Source organism: Strongylocentrotus purpuratus, unplaced genomic scaffold (genome assembly GCF_000002235.5).
Source record: "Strongylocentrotus purpuratus isolate Spur 01 unplaced genomic scaffold, Spur_5.0 spur5_scaffold_7, whole genome shotgun sequence".
Classification (NCBI taxonomy): Eukaryota; Metazoa; Echinodermata; class Echinoidea; order Camarodonta; family Strongylocentrotidae; genus Strongylocentrotus; species Strongylocentrotus purpuratus.
In genome coordinates, this window is record NW_022145613.1 from 13,405,389 (window position 1) to 13,422,529 (window position 17,141).

The following is a 17,141-nucleotide window of genomic DNA, read 5'->3' on the forward strand; positions in this document are numbered from 1 at the left end:
CTTTTTTCAATGAAAAATTACACAAATCGATGACAAATCTGCTGATAACCAATCAGAAGCAAGGATTTCAGTAGCTTAAAACAAAAACTGTCATTTGTCACTGATGATAAGTTTTGTGAAACGCCCCCCAGGAGTGGGAACAGTTCTTTCTGACCAATGGTTTCACCGGATTGTTGATACAGAGATCCTGAGGACGTCCTTGTCCTTGATGAAACATCAGAACCCTTTGCAGATGATACCTGGGGGGTGTTTCACAAAGATTCTTAGTCGAACTTAACTCGAAGTTGGACTTAAAATTTAGGGAGAGCCATTTGTAGCCTTAAAATAAAATATATTCAAAAGTGAAACAATCAAGTAGACCCTTTATAAATTCCACATCAACAACATGAAATCTCCTTGATAATAGAAAATATGAATGATTTGAATCAACATTTTATACCTTTGGAAATAAATTTTACAGAATATTTTCATAGATGCTAACGGCTTTCCATAAATGTTAAGTCCAACACTTAGAGATATGTTCAACCTAGGATCTTTGTGAAACACCCCCTGTTCTACAACGCAGTCCTCATTCTTAGTCTAACCTGATATGAGAGTGGACGACCCTGTTTGAATTAACAATAATAATGGTGGTTTCTTCTTTATCACGCAAGTCCATTGCGCCGCATCACTCCTGGTGCTCCAGCATAATCACCCCGGTCGTACATGTAGCTGGCAGCCATATATGTAGCGTTCTAGCGCATCGTAACCCATTTATCTTGAGGTGGAGGTGGCCAATGTGTATCTATGTCTTGCCAAAGGATCTTATCGCTTGGCTGGGATTTGAATGCTTAACCCCTGGATTGAGAGTCAAGTGAATGAACCACTACACCAACACATAAAATGATGTCAGCGAAGAGTCCTCATGGCTATGCAACAAACAAGCATTCTGGTTTATAGAGAGAAGTCTAGATGAAGATGCCGTTGGTGAGATATTGGAAACCGTCATACAATCTGGTGGTGAGAGAATGCATACTGGACTCCACCATGTTTTGTACCCAGAGCTGGAGCTGTTCTTCGGTCAGGTTCATGTGGAATCGCTCCTTCATGGCCTTCACCGTACTGGCACCTTGCTTGAAACAGGCCAGCTCAGATCCTGTATAGATAAATAGATCGATAGTTTATTGGTTTCCACAATATCTCATTTTATAAAGAGTGTAACAAGTTAACAACATATTGAAAATGATTATAATATAATAATAATAATAATAATAATGATAATAATAATAATAATAATAGCCTAATACATGTAGATACATATACAATACAGGTACACACTATTCAGAATATCGACCATTGAGTTGAACTTGAGAGATATAGTGGCGGAGCCTATGGAAAAGCAGAGCTTGTTGTGGGTAGGCTCCTTAAACTACAAATGACATAATTAACTACAGTAAAAAATAAAAATACAAATACACGCCGCACTAATGTTCTTTGGCAAGACATTGATCTACATTTGCCACACCTCACCCAGGTGAAGTAAATGGGTACCTGGTAAGAATTTATTCCTTGAAATGCTAGAGCGCCGTATGGCAGCCGTGCTAAAGCCAGTGAGGGTAATAATCGGGAGCGCCAGGAGGGTTAAATCTGACTGACATGAGCGCTATACAAGAACCCATTATTACTATTATTATTATTATTAAACTAGATGGAATTCGACTGCGCGCAGTCGAAAATGATGCCTCCGTCATAGAGCAATTTTACAAACCAAAACAGAAGAAATTTTTCAAATTCAAGTTCAATTGTAATCCATTAACAGGTTCTCAGAATATCGTGATTACAAACAATTTCTCATATACATATATGACCCTTTGAACTTTGACCTCATGATCCTAATATCTACTCAGCTCATTGGCTCTGCAAGATATCCAGAGTTAAATAGTAATCCATCTGTCAGTTCTAATGAGAATGCGTTCACAAGCTATTTTTGCATACATAATGAGCCCATGACCTTGGACCTTATGAACCAAGAATCTACACAGTTCATTGGCTCTGCAAGATACATAAATGATCTAAGTTTGGCAGGAATCCATCAATCTGTTCTAATGATAACGCGATCACAAGCTGTTTTTGCATACATAATGGGCGCTGTGACCTTTGACCTTTGACCTCGTTACCCAAAATCTAATAAGTTCATCGGCTCTGCAAGTAACATACATGACCTAAGTTTGGCAGGAATCCATCAATCGGTTCTTGAGATAACGCGATCACAAGCTGTTTTTGCATACATAATGAGCCCTGTGACCTTTGACCTTTGACCTCGTGACCCCAAAATCTAATCAGTTCATTGGCTCTGCAAGATACATACATGACCAAAGTTTGGCAGGAATCCATCAATCGGTTCTTCAGATAACGCGATCACGAGCCGTTTTGCATACATAATGAGCCCTGTGACCTTTGACCTTTGACCTCGTGACCCCAAAATCTAATCAGTTCATCGACTCTACAAGATACATACATGACCAAAGTTTGGCAGGAATCCATCAATCGGTTCTTCAGATAACGCGATCACGAGCCGTTTTGCATACATAATGAGCCCTGTGACCTTTGACCTTTGACCTCGTGACCCCAAAATCTAATCAGTTCATCGACTCTACAAGATACATACATGACCAAAGTTTGGCAGGAATCCATCCATCGGTTCTTCAGATAACGTGATCACGAGAACGGGACGTACGTACAGACGTACGTACAGACGTACGGACGGACGGACGGACGGACGGACGGACGGACGGACGGACAACCCGAAAACATAATGCCTCCGGCTACTTCGTAACGGAGGCATAAAAAGGGAAAGGGAGATTACAGGGATACATGAACCGATACTCGCAATAAAAGACAAGGGGAAACAACATGCAGAGGAGGTTATTACTAGGGAGAGATCTGTATACAAAATGCCATAGCTCTTTGACTGATTGCAGTTAAAGAGTGCAAGCTGAACTAAATCATGTTATATACCTCTCTTTAAAGAGATGAACAATGGTCACTCCCACAGCCTATAAAACAACTATTCCTCTCACAGCAGTCATTATATCTATACTATGGACACAGAACTGAAGATGTTCTACAATTAGGCTCATGTGGAACTTCTTCTACAATCCTTCACAGACGATCACCTTTCATAAAACAGGCTAGTTTTGATCATGTAAACAGGTACTTAGTGATTGTTAATGTCATTCTCCTCATTTCTACATCAATATCAACACTACCATCTTCATCATGGACTTCTTCATATCAATATCATCAATTTAATCCTAACAAACAACCATTTAACATATCATCATCCCCATCATCGTCGATTACCAATTATCATTTTCATCATTATTTTCATCACCATTACCATCATCATCATTACTATTTTCATCATAAATTTCATCATCATTACCATTTTCATCATTATTTTCATCATTATTTTCATCACCATTATCATCATCATCATAACTATTTCCATCCTTATTTTCATCACCGTCATCATTACTTTTTCACCTTTACTTTCATCACCATTATCATCATCATCATAACCATTTTCATCATTATTTTCATCACCATTGTCATCATCATCATAACCGTTTTCATCAATATTTTTCTCACCATTATCATCACCATCGTAACCATCATTATCATCATCAACAGTTCCATTATCCACACTATCGACCCTATAAAAAATCATCCAGTTCAACGGAAGTATTCCTTGCCCATACCTGTCATCACCTCCACCAGCTGAACCAGCTTGTCCATGTGTTTCCTGGCTGCTATCAACCCCTGCAACATCAGAATCTTGTAGTATTCAAACATGTCACTTCCAACTCCACCCATTACCTGTACAGAGAAAATATAACAAGATCAGGGATGGTTTCTATATCGTTATTAGCATAATAGCATTGCAAACATTTATAATTGATTATTCAGCAGTTTCTTGTGCCTGGGGAGAAACGATTACTGGTAATCATAAACAATTACTAACTTTAGTCCAGCTAAGTGTGAAAGAAGTCCACTGATTCATGGAGTGCCAGTTGTAAGTCAATTGGATTTGGGCCCTTACCTCAGCAAATTCATGCATTAGCTTGAAGTGGGAGGCCTCAAAGCCGAGGTTCTCCATTCCAAGTCTTATCTACAGGATGGTATACAAATATTGACTGCTCATGAGGATGATGGTGGGAATTGTCACTCCTAAGGTGGTGTTCAAGATCGCCTAATTGGGGTACCGGCCCTTCTATCATGATATGATAGAAGGGCCGGTATGAAATTATCACCGAGGGAGTGATAATTTCCTCCACCATCTGATTACAAAGCAGTCTATATTTGTTTTATATACCTCATCCTTTTCATTGATTAATGAAAAGGTCTAGAAAAGAAATCCAATATCAAGAGTCTATATGCTCCTCACAATAATATATTTACAGTCTTTTGAAGCTCAAAACAGTTTCAATATCCAACGCTAAAAGAAATCAATCATAATGACATCCAATCTATACTGCAGTAAGGTAATGCAGTTACTAAGGCTCAGCGTAAATTGCATGGCTTGAGCGCCGTGACAACGCATGAGTTGCGCGCTGAAGAGCATTTGAAATCTGGTACGCTCTGTGTGTGTGCAAAAGTAGCGGAGAGGTTAGGAGTAGTAACACAGGGTTTGATAGAATGCCGAAACCCACTGACGCAATGATAGATTGAGAAGCTCCTTGTCATATGATATAGTTTTGACCAATCAGTAAATGACAATCTATGTATGAGGTATTTAAAACGTTTTAGCATCTCTCTACAACCTAGGTTGGGAACAAGATGGGCACTTACCTCAACAAATTCATGTGTGAGCTTGAAGTGAGAGGCCTCAAAGCCGAGGTTCTTGGGTGAAGAAGAGAGGATGAAACCAAAGTCAATGTGGATGATATGACCCTCTGGATCCAGGAGGATGTTACCATTGTGCCTGTTGCAAAATAAAAACGCAAGGGTATTAGTTTGATTTTTTTGTTAAATGTCATGGTAAATCTCTTCCGGAGTGTTTCAATTGGTCTATATGCTGGAATTTATGACCTTTGACCAATAACAGGGTGGGATATTACTTTGTTTACAGTACTGCATTTGTTAACTTAACACATTACGAAAAATACAGGTTATGTGCACATGATGGTAGCACTAAAACAACAAGCATTAGTTTGATGCAGGTACATTCATTATGTCCTATAAGGCTCTTATAAGGTGCTCTCAGGGGTTAATGAATAATAATAATATTAATATAGCGCACAAATCCACCACGCAAGGTGCTCAAGGCGGTACAAAATTACCCCTGCTCTACTAGGCTACCAATTTCGGTGCCTACAGCGGTTTAGGAATTCCCTCCTACCGGGACCTGATAACACCTGGGTGGAGAGAGAGAGACAAAGGTAGATCAATGTCTTGCCAAAGGACATTAGTGCCGCGGCTGGACTCGAACTGCAGACTATGCGATCCACAGTCCAAAGATGTATCAACTAGACCACAACTACACTTCTATGAAAGGGGAACTAGACCGGTCCCTTACCTGTCTTTGACTTGAACCAGGTAGCAGACCAAGCAGTAGGCCGCAAGGCTCTGCACAAAGTTCTTCTGAGCAGTGAGGAAGTTCTCCGAGCTGGGCCCGCCAAACTCCCGATGGAAGTAGGTCAGGAGCGTACTCTTGCTGTTCTTCTTCACCTGGTGGAGGGAGATGGCGTTGATGATGGGCTCGATCAGGCCGCTGTTATTGGACGTCACCAGGATGTTGCATGGACGCACCCAGAGCGGGACGTGCTCCTGTCTCCAGATGTTCTGCATGGGACAGGTGTAGATGCAAGACATTCGTTATTCCCAAATTAACATGTAGTAAAGGTTTTAATTGCAGGTACCATGTATACACAACTATTAAAAGAAAGGTATTCAGCATGTTTATGTAATTTGACAATTCAGTATCATACTGATTAATAATATTTACTTTGAGTGAAGATATATATATATAATGCTTACAGCTTACAATTCATGAACAGATGAACAAAAGCAAAAAAACAATTCACAATGTAAAACAAGGTTATATGACACATTCTCTGGCAGCAATTGCTCCATGGTCATTATCTAGTACTAACCAAATTCCTAGTTCAACTTTGGAACCAACTCTATCCCTTTACCTAAAATAATCTACAGTCTAATCCAAATTGCAACCCTCACCCTAAAACTTTTTCTCTGACGAATTGAAACCCGGGGCATAAGTTGGATCACCACAAAATGATACACAGAGAGTTCATAAAACATAAGCATGTGACACAGAGAGATGTGCAATATGAAAGAAAAGTGATGGCACTGCTGCCAGGAGAGGTCTTGGCTCAGTGGTAGAACAGTGGTCTTGTAACCGGAAGGTCACAGGTTCAAAACCAAGTCAATGCGCTAATGGCATTTGGTAAGTCATTAATTCTCATTAAAAAGTTACCCGGAAAGGAATAACAGCTGTTGGTCTCCTGGTTGCTTACTAACAAGCATATACATGCTTTAGTAGTAGCACTATACAGAGCGAATTTATTTTTTCATTTTTTTTCACATAATATAAACAATGACAAACAATAATAAACGTAATGATATAACAGAAGTGAGCATTAAAATATCTCTGACATTGTTTTTGGTCACTGTAATGCAAAATGATTTGGTTACAGGAAATGAAAAAAACGAACCTACTTGAAAGCAATGCTTGTTAGGTGTAGATTCGCACATTAATAATTGAACTTTATACATTTATAACTTAATTTTGAAGAAAAAAATTACGTTATAAAAAACAAACACGACAGAGAATAAAAAACAAACAATTAAACAAGACAAAAACAAATCAGAAACAGTAGCAGTAGCTTTCATAGCAGTCGGGTAAAAACAAACCATCTTTATCATCATCACTATTAACCAGCCCGTACCTGCAGTTGTGTGATGAACTGGAACGAGAGGAGCTCCTGTCTCAGGTCATCACCACACTTGACAATGACAGAGAGGAGACGCCAGTTAGGCAGGTGGCCGTATGGCGACGACTGCCGGATGCGTTTCTCCTTCTCGTCCCATGGCTCCTTCAGTGCGGAGGCCGATGGGTCCTCAGGGTCATGCTGTAAAGTGAGACGAGACATGGAACAACATTGGTTTCATAATCACATGTGTATAAACAAAAACAGGCTGCCAGGTTCAGTATTTTCTAAACCATTATCCAACCAAACAAAAATCACCACCATCACCATCATCACCATCTTCATCACCTTTACCCTTTACCATCACCATCACCACCATCACCATCACCATCACCATCACCATCACCATCACCATCACCATCACCATCACCATCACCATCACCTAACCATCACCATCTTCATCACCATTACCCTCACCATCATCATCACCATCATCACCATTACCACCACCCTCATCATCATCACCACCACCACCACCATCATTAGCAGCACCATTACCCTCACCATCATCATCACCATCATCACCACCATCACCACCACCACCACCATCATCATCATCATCATCATCATCATCATCATCATCATCATCATCATCATCATCACCATTACCACCACCCTCATCATCATCACCACCACCACCACCATCATTAGCAGCACCATTACCCTCACCATCATCATCACCATCATCACCACCACCACCACCACCATCATCACCATTATCACCACCACCACCACCACCACCACCACCACCATCATCAGCACCATTAGCATCACCATCACCACCACCACCACCAGCATCACCATCACCACCACCACCACCACCACCAGCATCACCATCACCACCACCACCACCATCATTATCATCAGCACCTAACCATTACCATCACCATTACCCTCACCATCATCATCACCAGTATCACCATTAACACCACCCTCATCATCATTATCACCACCACCACCACCACCACCACCACCACCACCACCACCACCATCATCATCATCATCATCAGCACCTTCACCATCACCATCATCATCACCAGCATCACCATCATTGTTATGGTCATCATTAATAATAATAATAATAATACACACCATTTATTAGGCGCTTAATACTGGTGTTTCTTAGCGCACCATTTTGTGATTAAAAATTACCAACCAAAACTTATAATAAACACACAAATTAAAAATATGTTCTTAATTCATTAAATCATTCATATATATCAACATGCATCGTACCCACTGACACCTTCTCCATCGTTATCTCCATCACCTCCCCTTCATCACTAAAAAAAACACCATCCTTCTCACCTTGAACGTAGTGGAAGGTGCTTTTAGGGATTCTGCAAGCCTTCTCCTAATATCTCCGGCAGCGATATAAACTGGTTCCTTGCTGTCGGTACTCGTCACACTCTCGTGAGAGAACTGAGATATCGTATCGCTGGAGCTGGACTTCTTCGAGTAGCTTGAGTATTGCTTTTGGGAGAGAGAGTGGAACAGGAGAGTTTCTAATAAGTTTCAATTGTATAACATAGCCACTGCATGAAAACTTGTATCACATTGGTATTTTGGCAAATCCAAAGTGAAAAATGTCCCATACATTGATTAAGATTCATGGAATGTTGATTATAATCGACACCCACTCACATCACTTTCCTTCATATTTTGGTCTGAACAAAGCTGTATTAGGGCTATTAATTTCATTGGATTAACAGGTATGTGTACAGTGTACATGGACATCTTTTACAATCATGCATTCAATTCAAGTTTCAGACTTGTAGCAACATGCCTTTTTTAAAATAATTTCTACAGATGTACATGTACCTATGACAATGAACAGCCCTATTAGAGATAATGCTCCTGTCTAGGGAGCCTGGTATGAATGATTATCCATTTCCCCAATTTGCAGGGGGCGGGAGGGGGAGAAAGGAACAGCTGTATTTCCTATAGTAGTAATGATATGTCATCATTTGGATGACAGGAAAGTATTCAGAAAGGATACGAGTCATGTGTTATTGATTGCCAGGAAAAGGGCAATTTGAAGAGTAAAATATCTCTCACAGTAATCAGTCCCACTAATAACATGTAGGTATGTGGCATGAAAATAACACACATTACAGTTTTGAAATATGGAAATATGTATTTTGGAGGTTCTGATACTACACAAAACCTTCTGAAATATCATTCATTTGCACTATTTATGAATTTCGATTTGAGTAGACTTACAACAAAAATGTAAAGAGACATTAAACATGTATGTACACAGGCTACAATATCCCTCCCTACGATATGTAGACCTATGTGGGAGGGAATTTATTTGGAGCTCTAATCCATGCATTGTCCTTGGAGTGCGCATGTGTGAGCATGTCTAACTCTTCAACTCCTCTTCTTCTCTACTAGCTATGGGTCAATGTACTGGGTTGGAGTAATGATCAAGCTATTTGTGAGTTGTCTCTTTAAGGTAAAGACCGGTGGTGGTAAAATTGCGGTTCAATTTTTTTTGGTGCAAAATATCCATTCAATATTGTTTAAATATTGCCTTCAGAGGTTTAGATGGCGATACTCTAACCTATATTTGCCAAAAAGCAGAAATATATGACCAAATGTTCAATGTTAAAGTGCGTTTGTGATATCTATCCAGGCTGGATCAATATGATAATTTACCAAATATATCAATAAGTAGGCGGTTTCCTGGCAAATCATCACGTATTGGTCAAAACATATTCTTTCACATGATTGGTAATAAGAGCTTCCATTTCATTTTTTAACCCTATTTAGCCCGGGCTATTTTGAAACTGCATAGCCCGGGGGGGGGGGGGGGGGCTTCTCAGGCCCCCCCCTATGATCTCGGCCGTGAAACGACCGATCGCCGCGAAAATTTGCATACATGTCAAGTGAAGTGTATAGATTACTATGGTAATTTCAATTTTTTGAAAAATTCACTCATTTGCATATTTATGGTAATTTATGCAAATAAGGTCATCAAATTCACATTTTTGCCCATAAATCAGACATTATTCATATTTAAGCATTCTTTCTCACTACATATATTTGTTAGACCATTTGGAATAATAATACAACACAAAAAATTGAAAAACCAGGGTTATTCTTTATGTTATCTATTGTTTTGATAATTTCTTATGTATTTCTTTGTTTTTTTAACTCATGTATTTTTATTGTTTTTGTTGTTTTATTTCATTTCCAACTATAATTCAACTATTTTGACCCCAAAATAAACACCTCAACTATAAACAAGACCAAATAACCAATGTTTTATCTCTTTATTTGAAAAAAATGAGATTTCCATATGTTTTGTACACAAATCACAAAAATGAGCGATTTTCGGGCTGACATGCAAAGACAAAAGGTCATGTGACTTTGTAATGGTAGGTCCGATTTTCGAAAAATTTCTTTCAAAAGATGCGCAAGACTCGAAAGAAAAAAGTCACAAAATTTCAGTGCAAGATTTTCTTGCGTTAAAAAATTATCGCGAAAAATGTCGAGGGGGGGGCTTCTCAAGCCCCCGGGCTAAATAGGGTTAAGAGGGGGGCGTTTCCAAAACTGGTCTATACCTTTAAAGGTCGGCTGTACTAGTTCAGCCAGAAGGGATTAGACCACACAGCTAGGTCACTGACAGATGGCTATCTTATAAACACAGCTCTCAATTAACATAAGAAAAAGAGGATCATGGGGGACCAACAGGCACCGATTAGAGAAGTTTTCTATATAGATGGAGCAAGTAACTACAAGTAGTACAGTGTGGCTTTAAGCGGTGAGAAAATGTCTACATATTTGTACATCCATCTTACCTGAAGTATGTCATCATCTTCCTGTGACCAGCATTCATGATCAGAATCATTGATGTGATAAACCGCGTACGTGGTGGGCGGTGTGTGAGTAGCCGGGGCCAATTCACCGTGGAAATACCTGCTCAGATTCTCCTCCGACTTGGTGAACCGCAGTGTGTTTTCTAGAATCTTGGCCGGGAGGGGCGAAGTGTGCTTGTTCTCACAGTCTAGTACCTCAACGTATATGAGATACGGGGCCTGGGGGGACGAAGAATGAAAACATGTATACATGAATTTAAATACCAACCACCTGAACAGAGAGACCAACTGTCTATAAAGACCACGTTTTTGTGTTTCCTTTGAAAACGGTTTCAGTGTGTTTTCTAGGATCTTGGCCGGGAGGGGTGACGTGTGCTTGTTCTCGCAGTCTAGTACCTCAACGTATATGAGATACGGGGCCTGAGGTGGCGCAGAATGACAAGGTGTATACATGAATTTAAATACAGTCAAACCTGCTTTAGCAACCACCTGTACCGAAAGACCCCCTGTCTATAAAGGACCACATTTTTTTCCTTGTTCCCTTGAAAACGGTTTCATTGAAATGTGTACTAAAGAAGCCTGTACAGGAAGACCACCTGCCTATAAGAACCATTTTTCTTGTCTCCCTAGATTAGTCTTTATGCACAGGTTTCACTGTATAAGAGACTGTGACAGGTTTCAATATTAATTCCATGACAAATATGGGAAGAAGAGTTTTCATTTCTAAGCTATGATCCCCTCCTACTATTCTTATACTGTAGGTGACCAAGCATCGCAAACTATTTTGTGGAGGCTAGAAAGAGCGAGTGATGGGATATCGTGATTACCAAAGTCGGCAGATACGGCACCTAGAGAGAGAGAGAGAGAGAGAGGGAAAGAAATGGAAAGAGAGACAGAGATGGAGAGAGAGAGAGACAGAGACGGAGACGGAGAGAGAGAGAGAGAGAGAGAGATCCTCACCTTGTCTTTCGAGTTGAGGACTACCCCGGCAGTGTGTGGAATGCGTACGATGTGATGGTTCTTGGAGGCGGTTGAGGGAACCCAGATCCTGGCTGGGAGATTCAGGTTTAACTTCTGAAGCTCAGAAAACAAATGGCTCGCTTAAAGGTAAGAAGGAGCAGAGAGAGCATTAAATTAAAACGTCAGAACTGTGTAACAGGGATGCAGCGAGGAAAGAATAACCGAAAGGCAAATGACATTGCAAATGAGATTGTCTCAGAATGTGTTTAATAATATGTGAATAAGGAAATGTTCATAAGCGGAATCGTGTCCTAATAAACTCCTTTGGACCGAGAAAACTACCTTTTTACTCATTAGACCTTGATAAATCAGGACTCACATTGGTAGAATACAAGGATGCAGTGCAGGCAAAATGATCTGAATCAAATTAAAAAACAGGGTTCTTTAATACAAGATTTCATTGTGATACATGTACATACACATCTAATTAATTAATGCAAATTGTCATCCAACAAAAAATACTCACTTCTCAACTCTCTGGAGGGCAAACCCTGTAGTTTCTTACCGATACCCATCAAAGCTTTAAGGAATTCCAACATGGGTGCCAGTCTTGGGGCCTGAATTTATTACAGAAAGGAAAGACAACATTAACAATTCGAACTATACCAACTACTTCAAGGCACTCCACCTTCACATTCAAGTTACTGTCATGAAAAATTTGATTCTTGTACAAGACAAATGCATTCAGGCAGGAAAACAGTCTGATAGGTTCTTGCTAAAATATATTTTTTGATCAACAGCATCCTAATGATTGATTGATTGATTCTAATTTATTCCATTTTATATCAATTGTTTGCACAAATAGTTGACAGAGTAAGTTAAAAATTATGAAATGAAACAGGAACCTACTGGAAAGCATAGCTTGTTTTTGTAGGTTCCCAAGAATAAATATAATATTAACATTGTTTTCATAAATCATTTTAAAGTATAATATAAAAACATATTTTCATAAATCATTTTTAAGTGTCTAAATAAACAAAAGAATGACAAGACGGGACACAAAGGACAGGAAACTGACATAATAAGATCAACTAAATTATGGTAAATAACAAAACATCATATTTTAAATAAAGTGATGCAAAACAAGGAAGGGGGCGTTACCTGGCACTGGCACTCAATGACTGCCTGAGGGCGCCCTGTTAGTTCATTGAGCTTGTTTTCGGAGCTGTCAAAGCAGTTGCACTGGCTGTCGAAGGCTCTACCAGATGTGAGGTCCCCCAGACGCATGTCTCCTTGGCGTAATGTTCCTACTATTTCTGGTGTGATCGCTAAGAATGAGAAATCAAGAATAATTGGTGATAAAGTTGAACACTACATTTAAGGATACAGAGCTGATGTGCAAATACATCTTTTTTTTTTTTTTTTGTTCTTATAAGTATTGCATATTAATTCACAAAAATGTGTTGAATTTTTAACTAATATTCACTGTATATGAACTGTGTATTAAATTGTTGATATGAACTAATTAACTAAACAAGTCCACAATAACACAAAGTAAAAAGAATTTAATATTCATGTTCCTATGAATCTCTTCATTTCCAAGATAGTTATTTGATTTCTATTTATTTGACTAAGGCACAGCTATTTTTTAATATAATTTTTCAACTAACTGTATACGAAAATCCGGTAACGATAAATGATAAATTAATTCCTTGAAATGCTAGAGCACCGTAATGGCAGCACAGCTTAAGCCAGGGGGAATAATCTCCAAGTTTGGAAGCGCTAAAAACTGAGTATTATTATTATTATTATTATTATTATAATTATTATTATCTACATATTGCTAGGAGGTGATAACAGCTTTACAAGTTTTGCTTACTTGCTGTGGCATCTGATCTGGATCTTGAATGGGTCCTCTTGGGGGAAACCACCGATGTCGGACTGTGAAGGTCCACCGGTGGGAACTGCGACGCTCCTAGAGAGAGCGACTCCCGCTTCACCTTGGGGCGGAGTTCCTCGGAGAGAATCTGCTTGCGAAGCTTTGCTCCTCGGGACTGCTTGCGGGAGGGATAGTTCAAGTCCGGCATGTAGGCTTCCAGCATCCATACCAAATGCAGGGAAAAGTGAATGCTTGACTTACACCTGTAAAGATAGAAATGATAACAAATGATGTAACAATATAATTATGCAGGAAAATCCAAGTGGGGTGTTAAATTTGCATCCATACAGGCTAAAATATACAGATGAATAACATAATAAACAATGGAAGAGAATGTAAAATTTACAAAGTATCAAATTGTGAAGTCAAAAATGAATAAAGATACAAATGATACTGTATATAAATGTGTAGAAAGATTCAAACGGGGAAATAAATTATTAATTTGCACCTATAATTCTTAAGCAATAATACAGAACGTATACATGTACACGTAGAATTATTAAAGTTAAAACCATAACAACAAAAACAAACCCCCAAAGTAATCAAACAACAACAGCAACAAGAAACATAGTGAGGTTTCATTGAGAGCATGCACATGTATGTCTGCAATTTTTCTATCGATACATAGTTAGGAAAGTTGAAGGTACTTTGCCTGATGTATTATTGATATTATTAGTACATGTACACCAATGATTTCTGTGAATGTGACAGTCCTACTGTGTACATACTGTACATTTACAATACATCAGCAAAAGAAAATACCCAGGAGCAGCAGTGAGCGGTTTAGTTCTTGAAAGCTCCAAGAGAGCTCTAGTCAACTGAAAAGAGCTCTGGTAACCCCCCCCTCCCCCCCCCCCCCCCCCCCCCCCCCCCCCCCCCCCCCCCCCCCCTCCCCCCTTCCCCCTTCCACCGCTCCTAATGATACATTTTAAAAGTAGCACTGCAAGAAAATATCACTTAATATACAATATCAAATCATAAAAGAGCCTCAATAAACACAAAATTTATTTAACACTGATTTTTTATGTACAATGTACAGCCACAGCATCAGATTCATCGATATATTTTCCTTAAAAAAAAAGTGTCAGTACTAGTAAAATGTAGTCAGTTTCTACAACAATAAATGAGACCAAACACCTTGGACTTATCGTGTATTATAAATTGTAAGCTACATAATTATATACATACATGTATGTGCCTTTAGAAAGTTAATTCATCTACATGTACATGAAACTGTACATGTATGCTACATTTCTGCACCCTTGTAAAAAATAATAAAGCTTTAATTTAAATTCATAACTTAATCAATATTCTTTGTGACTGTGCCATGTCAGTAAAGCTGCTCCAAGTGCATGTACAGATACTGTACGATGTACATGTATGGCTTTCTCTCCCTCTATCCCTCCCCTCCCCTTCCCTCCTCTCTTTCTCTATCTTTTCCTCTACCCCTTTTCAGGCTCTCACTCACTGCCCCCCCCCCCCCTTCTTTCTCTCGCCGCCACACCCATTTTTGCCGAAAATCTCACTATTTGGTTCACCATATCTCCCAAACCCCTCACTCGATTGACCTAAATTTTGAGATTTGGTGCTGTGAGATCACACTCACCAAGTACAGTTTTATCAAAATAAAAAATGGTCAGGTTAAAACCATTGGGTGATTTGACATGGAATGACCCCTACATAGAATGTACTTGTATACATGTACATGTGAGTATTACACATGCCCTTCAGGGTAAAGCATATACTGATCATACAAGAAAGGTCTGAATTAATCATTGAAGAATCTGACTAGCTAGGCTAATGACTGATAAGGAGGAAGTTCAAGAAACTTTTGACAGCTAATCCAAACCACATACAGCGTAGGCCTACATGTTCCTTTCCTTTCTGCCTCACACCAGTTCTCTGCCAATTATTAATCCTACAACCTTACACCGGAAGGATATTGGAGCCAAAGGGATATTTACATGAACATCTCCTTTCAGCAACAAGGAAACAATTCATATCACATGATTGTTCATCATTGTTGTTGTGCTGGAAAAATGAAAACAACACGACCTCCAATTTCAAAGTCAAAGTGAAAGTCAAAATACCATCTGTAGATGGAAAAAATGGAATGAACTAACTACATGTACGTTTACATAGAATCCCACATACAAACTGCTGTACTAAATTGTTGTTCATCTCCGTAGACTGTAGTGTACATGTACATAAACAGGTACATGTAATTGTCCGCTCTACTTTCTTTGCAATCAAATGTTTTGCTTGAAATAACCAAACTAACCATTTTAATGTACACTGTACATACATGTACACTCAGGCATCAAATCTTGTGGGTTAAATCTGGAGGAAAAGGTCACAGAAAACTATGAACCTTCTACCAGCAACACAAACCAACTACACGTAGTACAGTACAAGTATTCCCTGTATGAATTCATTTCAATACTATGCCATAACATATCTTCCTCGCAAGAGAGTCCTAGCAACACTTCATGAAAATATTCAAAGTTTCAACCAATTAAAAGGCTGTTCCTCTCAATATGTCTGTTAATATGAATTCCTTTGAATGAAATTCCTTCTCCTTATTTTCAGCAAATTATGGATTCCAATACATTTTATGGATCCATAGAACAAAAGAGTGCCCTATGAAGCCTAGAAATGACTAAACTATAGTACATGTATATCTCAAAATGGGATAACAGCATTTAATGTATCTGGTTTATCTGGTCATTTTGCCTGCTAAGGCAGAGAGGGCCAAAAGGCATTAACTCTGAGTTAAAGTATTTGAATAAATAAAAACCCTTCTTCAGCAGACAGTTTTTACTACATGTAGATACTGCAACAACACTGAATACACATCTCAAAAGAGTTGTGTTACATACAAGTATAGTCTGCAATAATAATGTTTCTGATTTGAGCTGTCAGTGTCACATGTATTTCATGTGATCATACTGCATACAGTGCAAAGGGATAATTACTAGTACATGTCTATTTGTGCACTGCCAGAGTAGAAGCCTGTCTTGGCTGAATGAGTATCTCTCTCATCATGGACCTACTATGCTCTCATCATCGAGAGTCACTGGGCAACCAAGCATCATGACTGACGTTCATTCCTATCACAACCTGGCAGGAACCTAATAATCTCTGTCAGCTTGACTTCGCCCTCAGTCAAAGCTTCGCTGGGAATTATTACCTTGTGGTATCGCATTGCTGAAGCATGAAAAATTGTATAATGAATATACGGTAATGATCATGGTAGCATGTACATTTGTACATTGAAAACATGGAGAAAATACAGTGTTGACATACATGTACATGTAGATCTACACTGCAGTGCAGTACATGCATCGTACATGTAAATGTGTGTATGAGTACAAATAAATAATATTTGAAAGGCTTTTGTAATACCTCAGCAAAAAGTAAGTGACCAGT

At 39.0% G+C, this 17,141-nt stretch overlaps 1 protein-coding gene across 1 annotated transcript in view; it reads right to left on the minus strand.

Moving 5' to 3' along the window:
* Window positions 1-413: 413 nt before the first annotated feature.
* LOC100891136 (phosphatidylinositol 4-kinase beta) overlaps window positions 414-17,141 on the minus strand; it is a 31,679-nt gene continuing 14,951 nt past the window's right edge. The window contains exons 4-14 of the mRNA XM_003726226.3: window positions 13,653-13,915; window positions 12,935-13,101; window positions 12,300-12,390; window positions 11,774-11,913; window positions 10,796-11,032; window positions 8,298-8,462; window positions 6,948-7,130; window positions 5,558-5,823; window positions 4,831-4,963; window positions 3,741-3,858; window positions 414-1,135 (exon numbers count right to left, since the gene is read on the minus strand). Coding sequence (XP_003726274.1) covers window positions 948-1,135; window positions 3,741-3,858; window positions 4,831-4,963; window positions 5,558-5,823; window positions 6,948-7,130; window positions 8,298-8,462; window positions 10,796-11,032; window positions 11,774-11,913; window positions 12,300-12,390; window positions 12,935-13,101; window positions 13,653-13,915 — 1,951 coding nt within the window. The 3' untranslated portion in view covers window positions 414-947. The remainder of the gene's footprint in view (window positions 1,136-3,740; window positions 3,859-4,830; window positions 4,964-5,557; window positions 5,824-6,947; window positions 7,131-8,297; window positions 8,463-10,795; window positions 11,033-11,773; window positions 11,914-12,299; window positions 12,391-12,934; window positions 13,102-13,652; window positions 13,916-17,141) is intronic.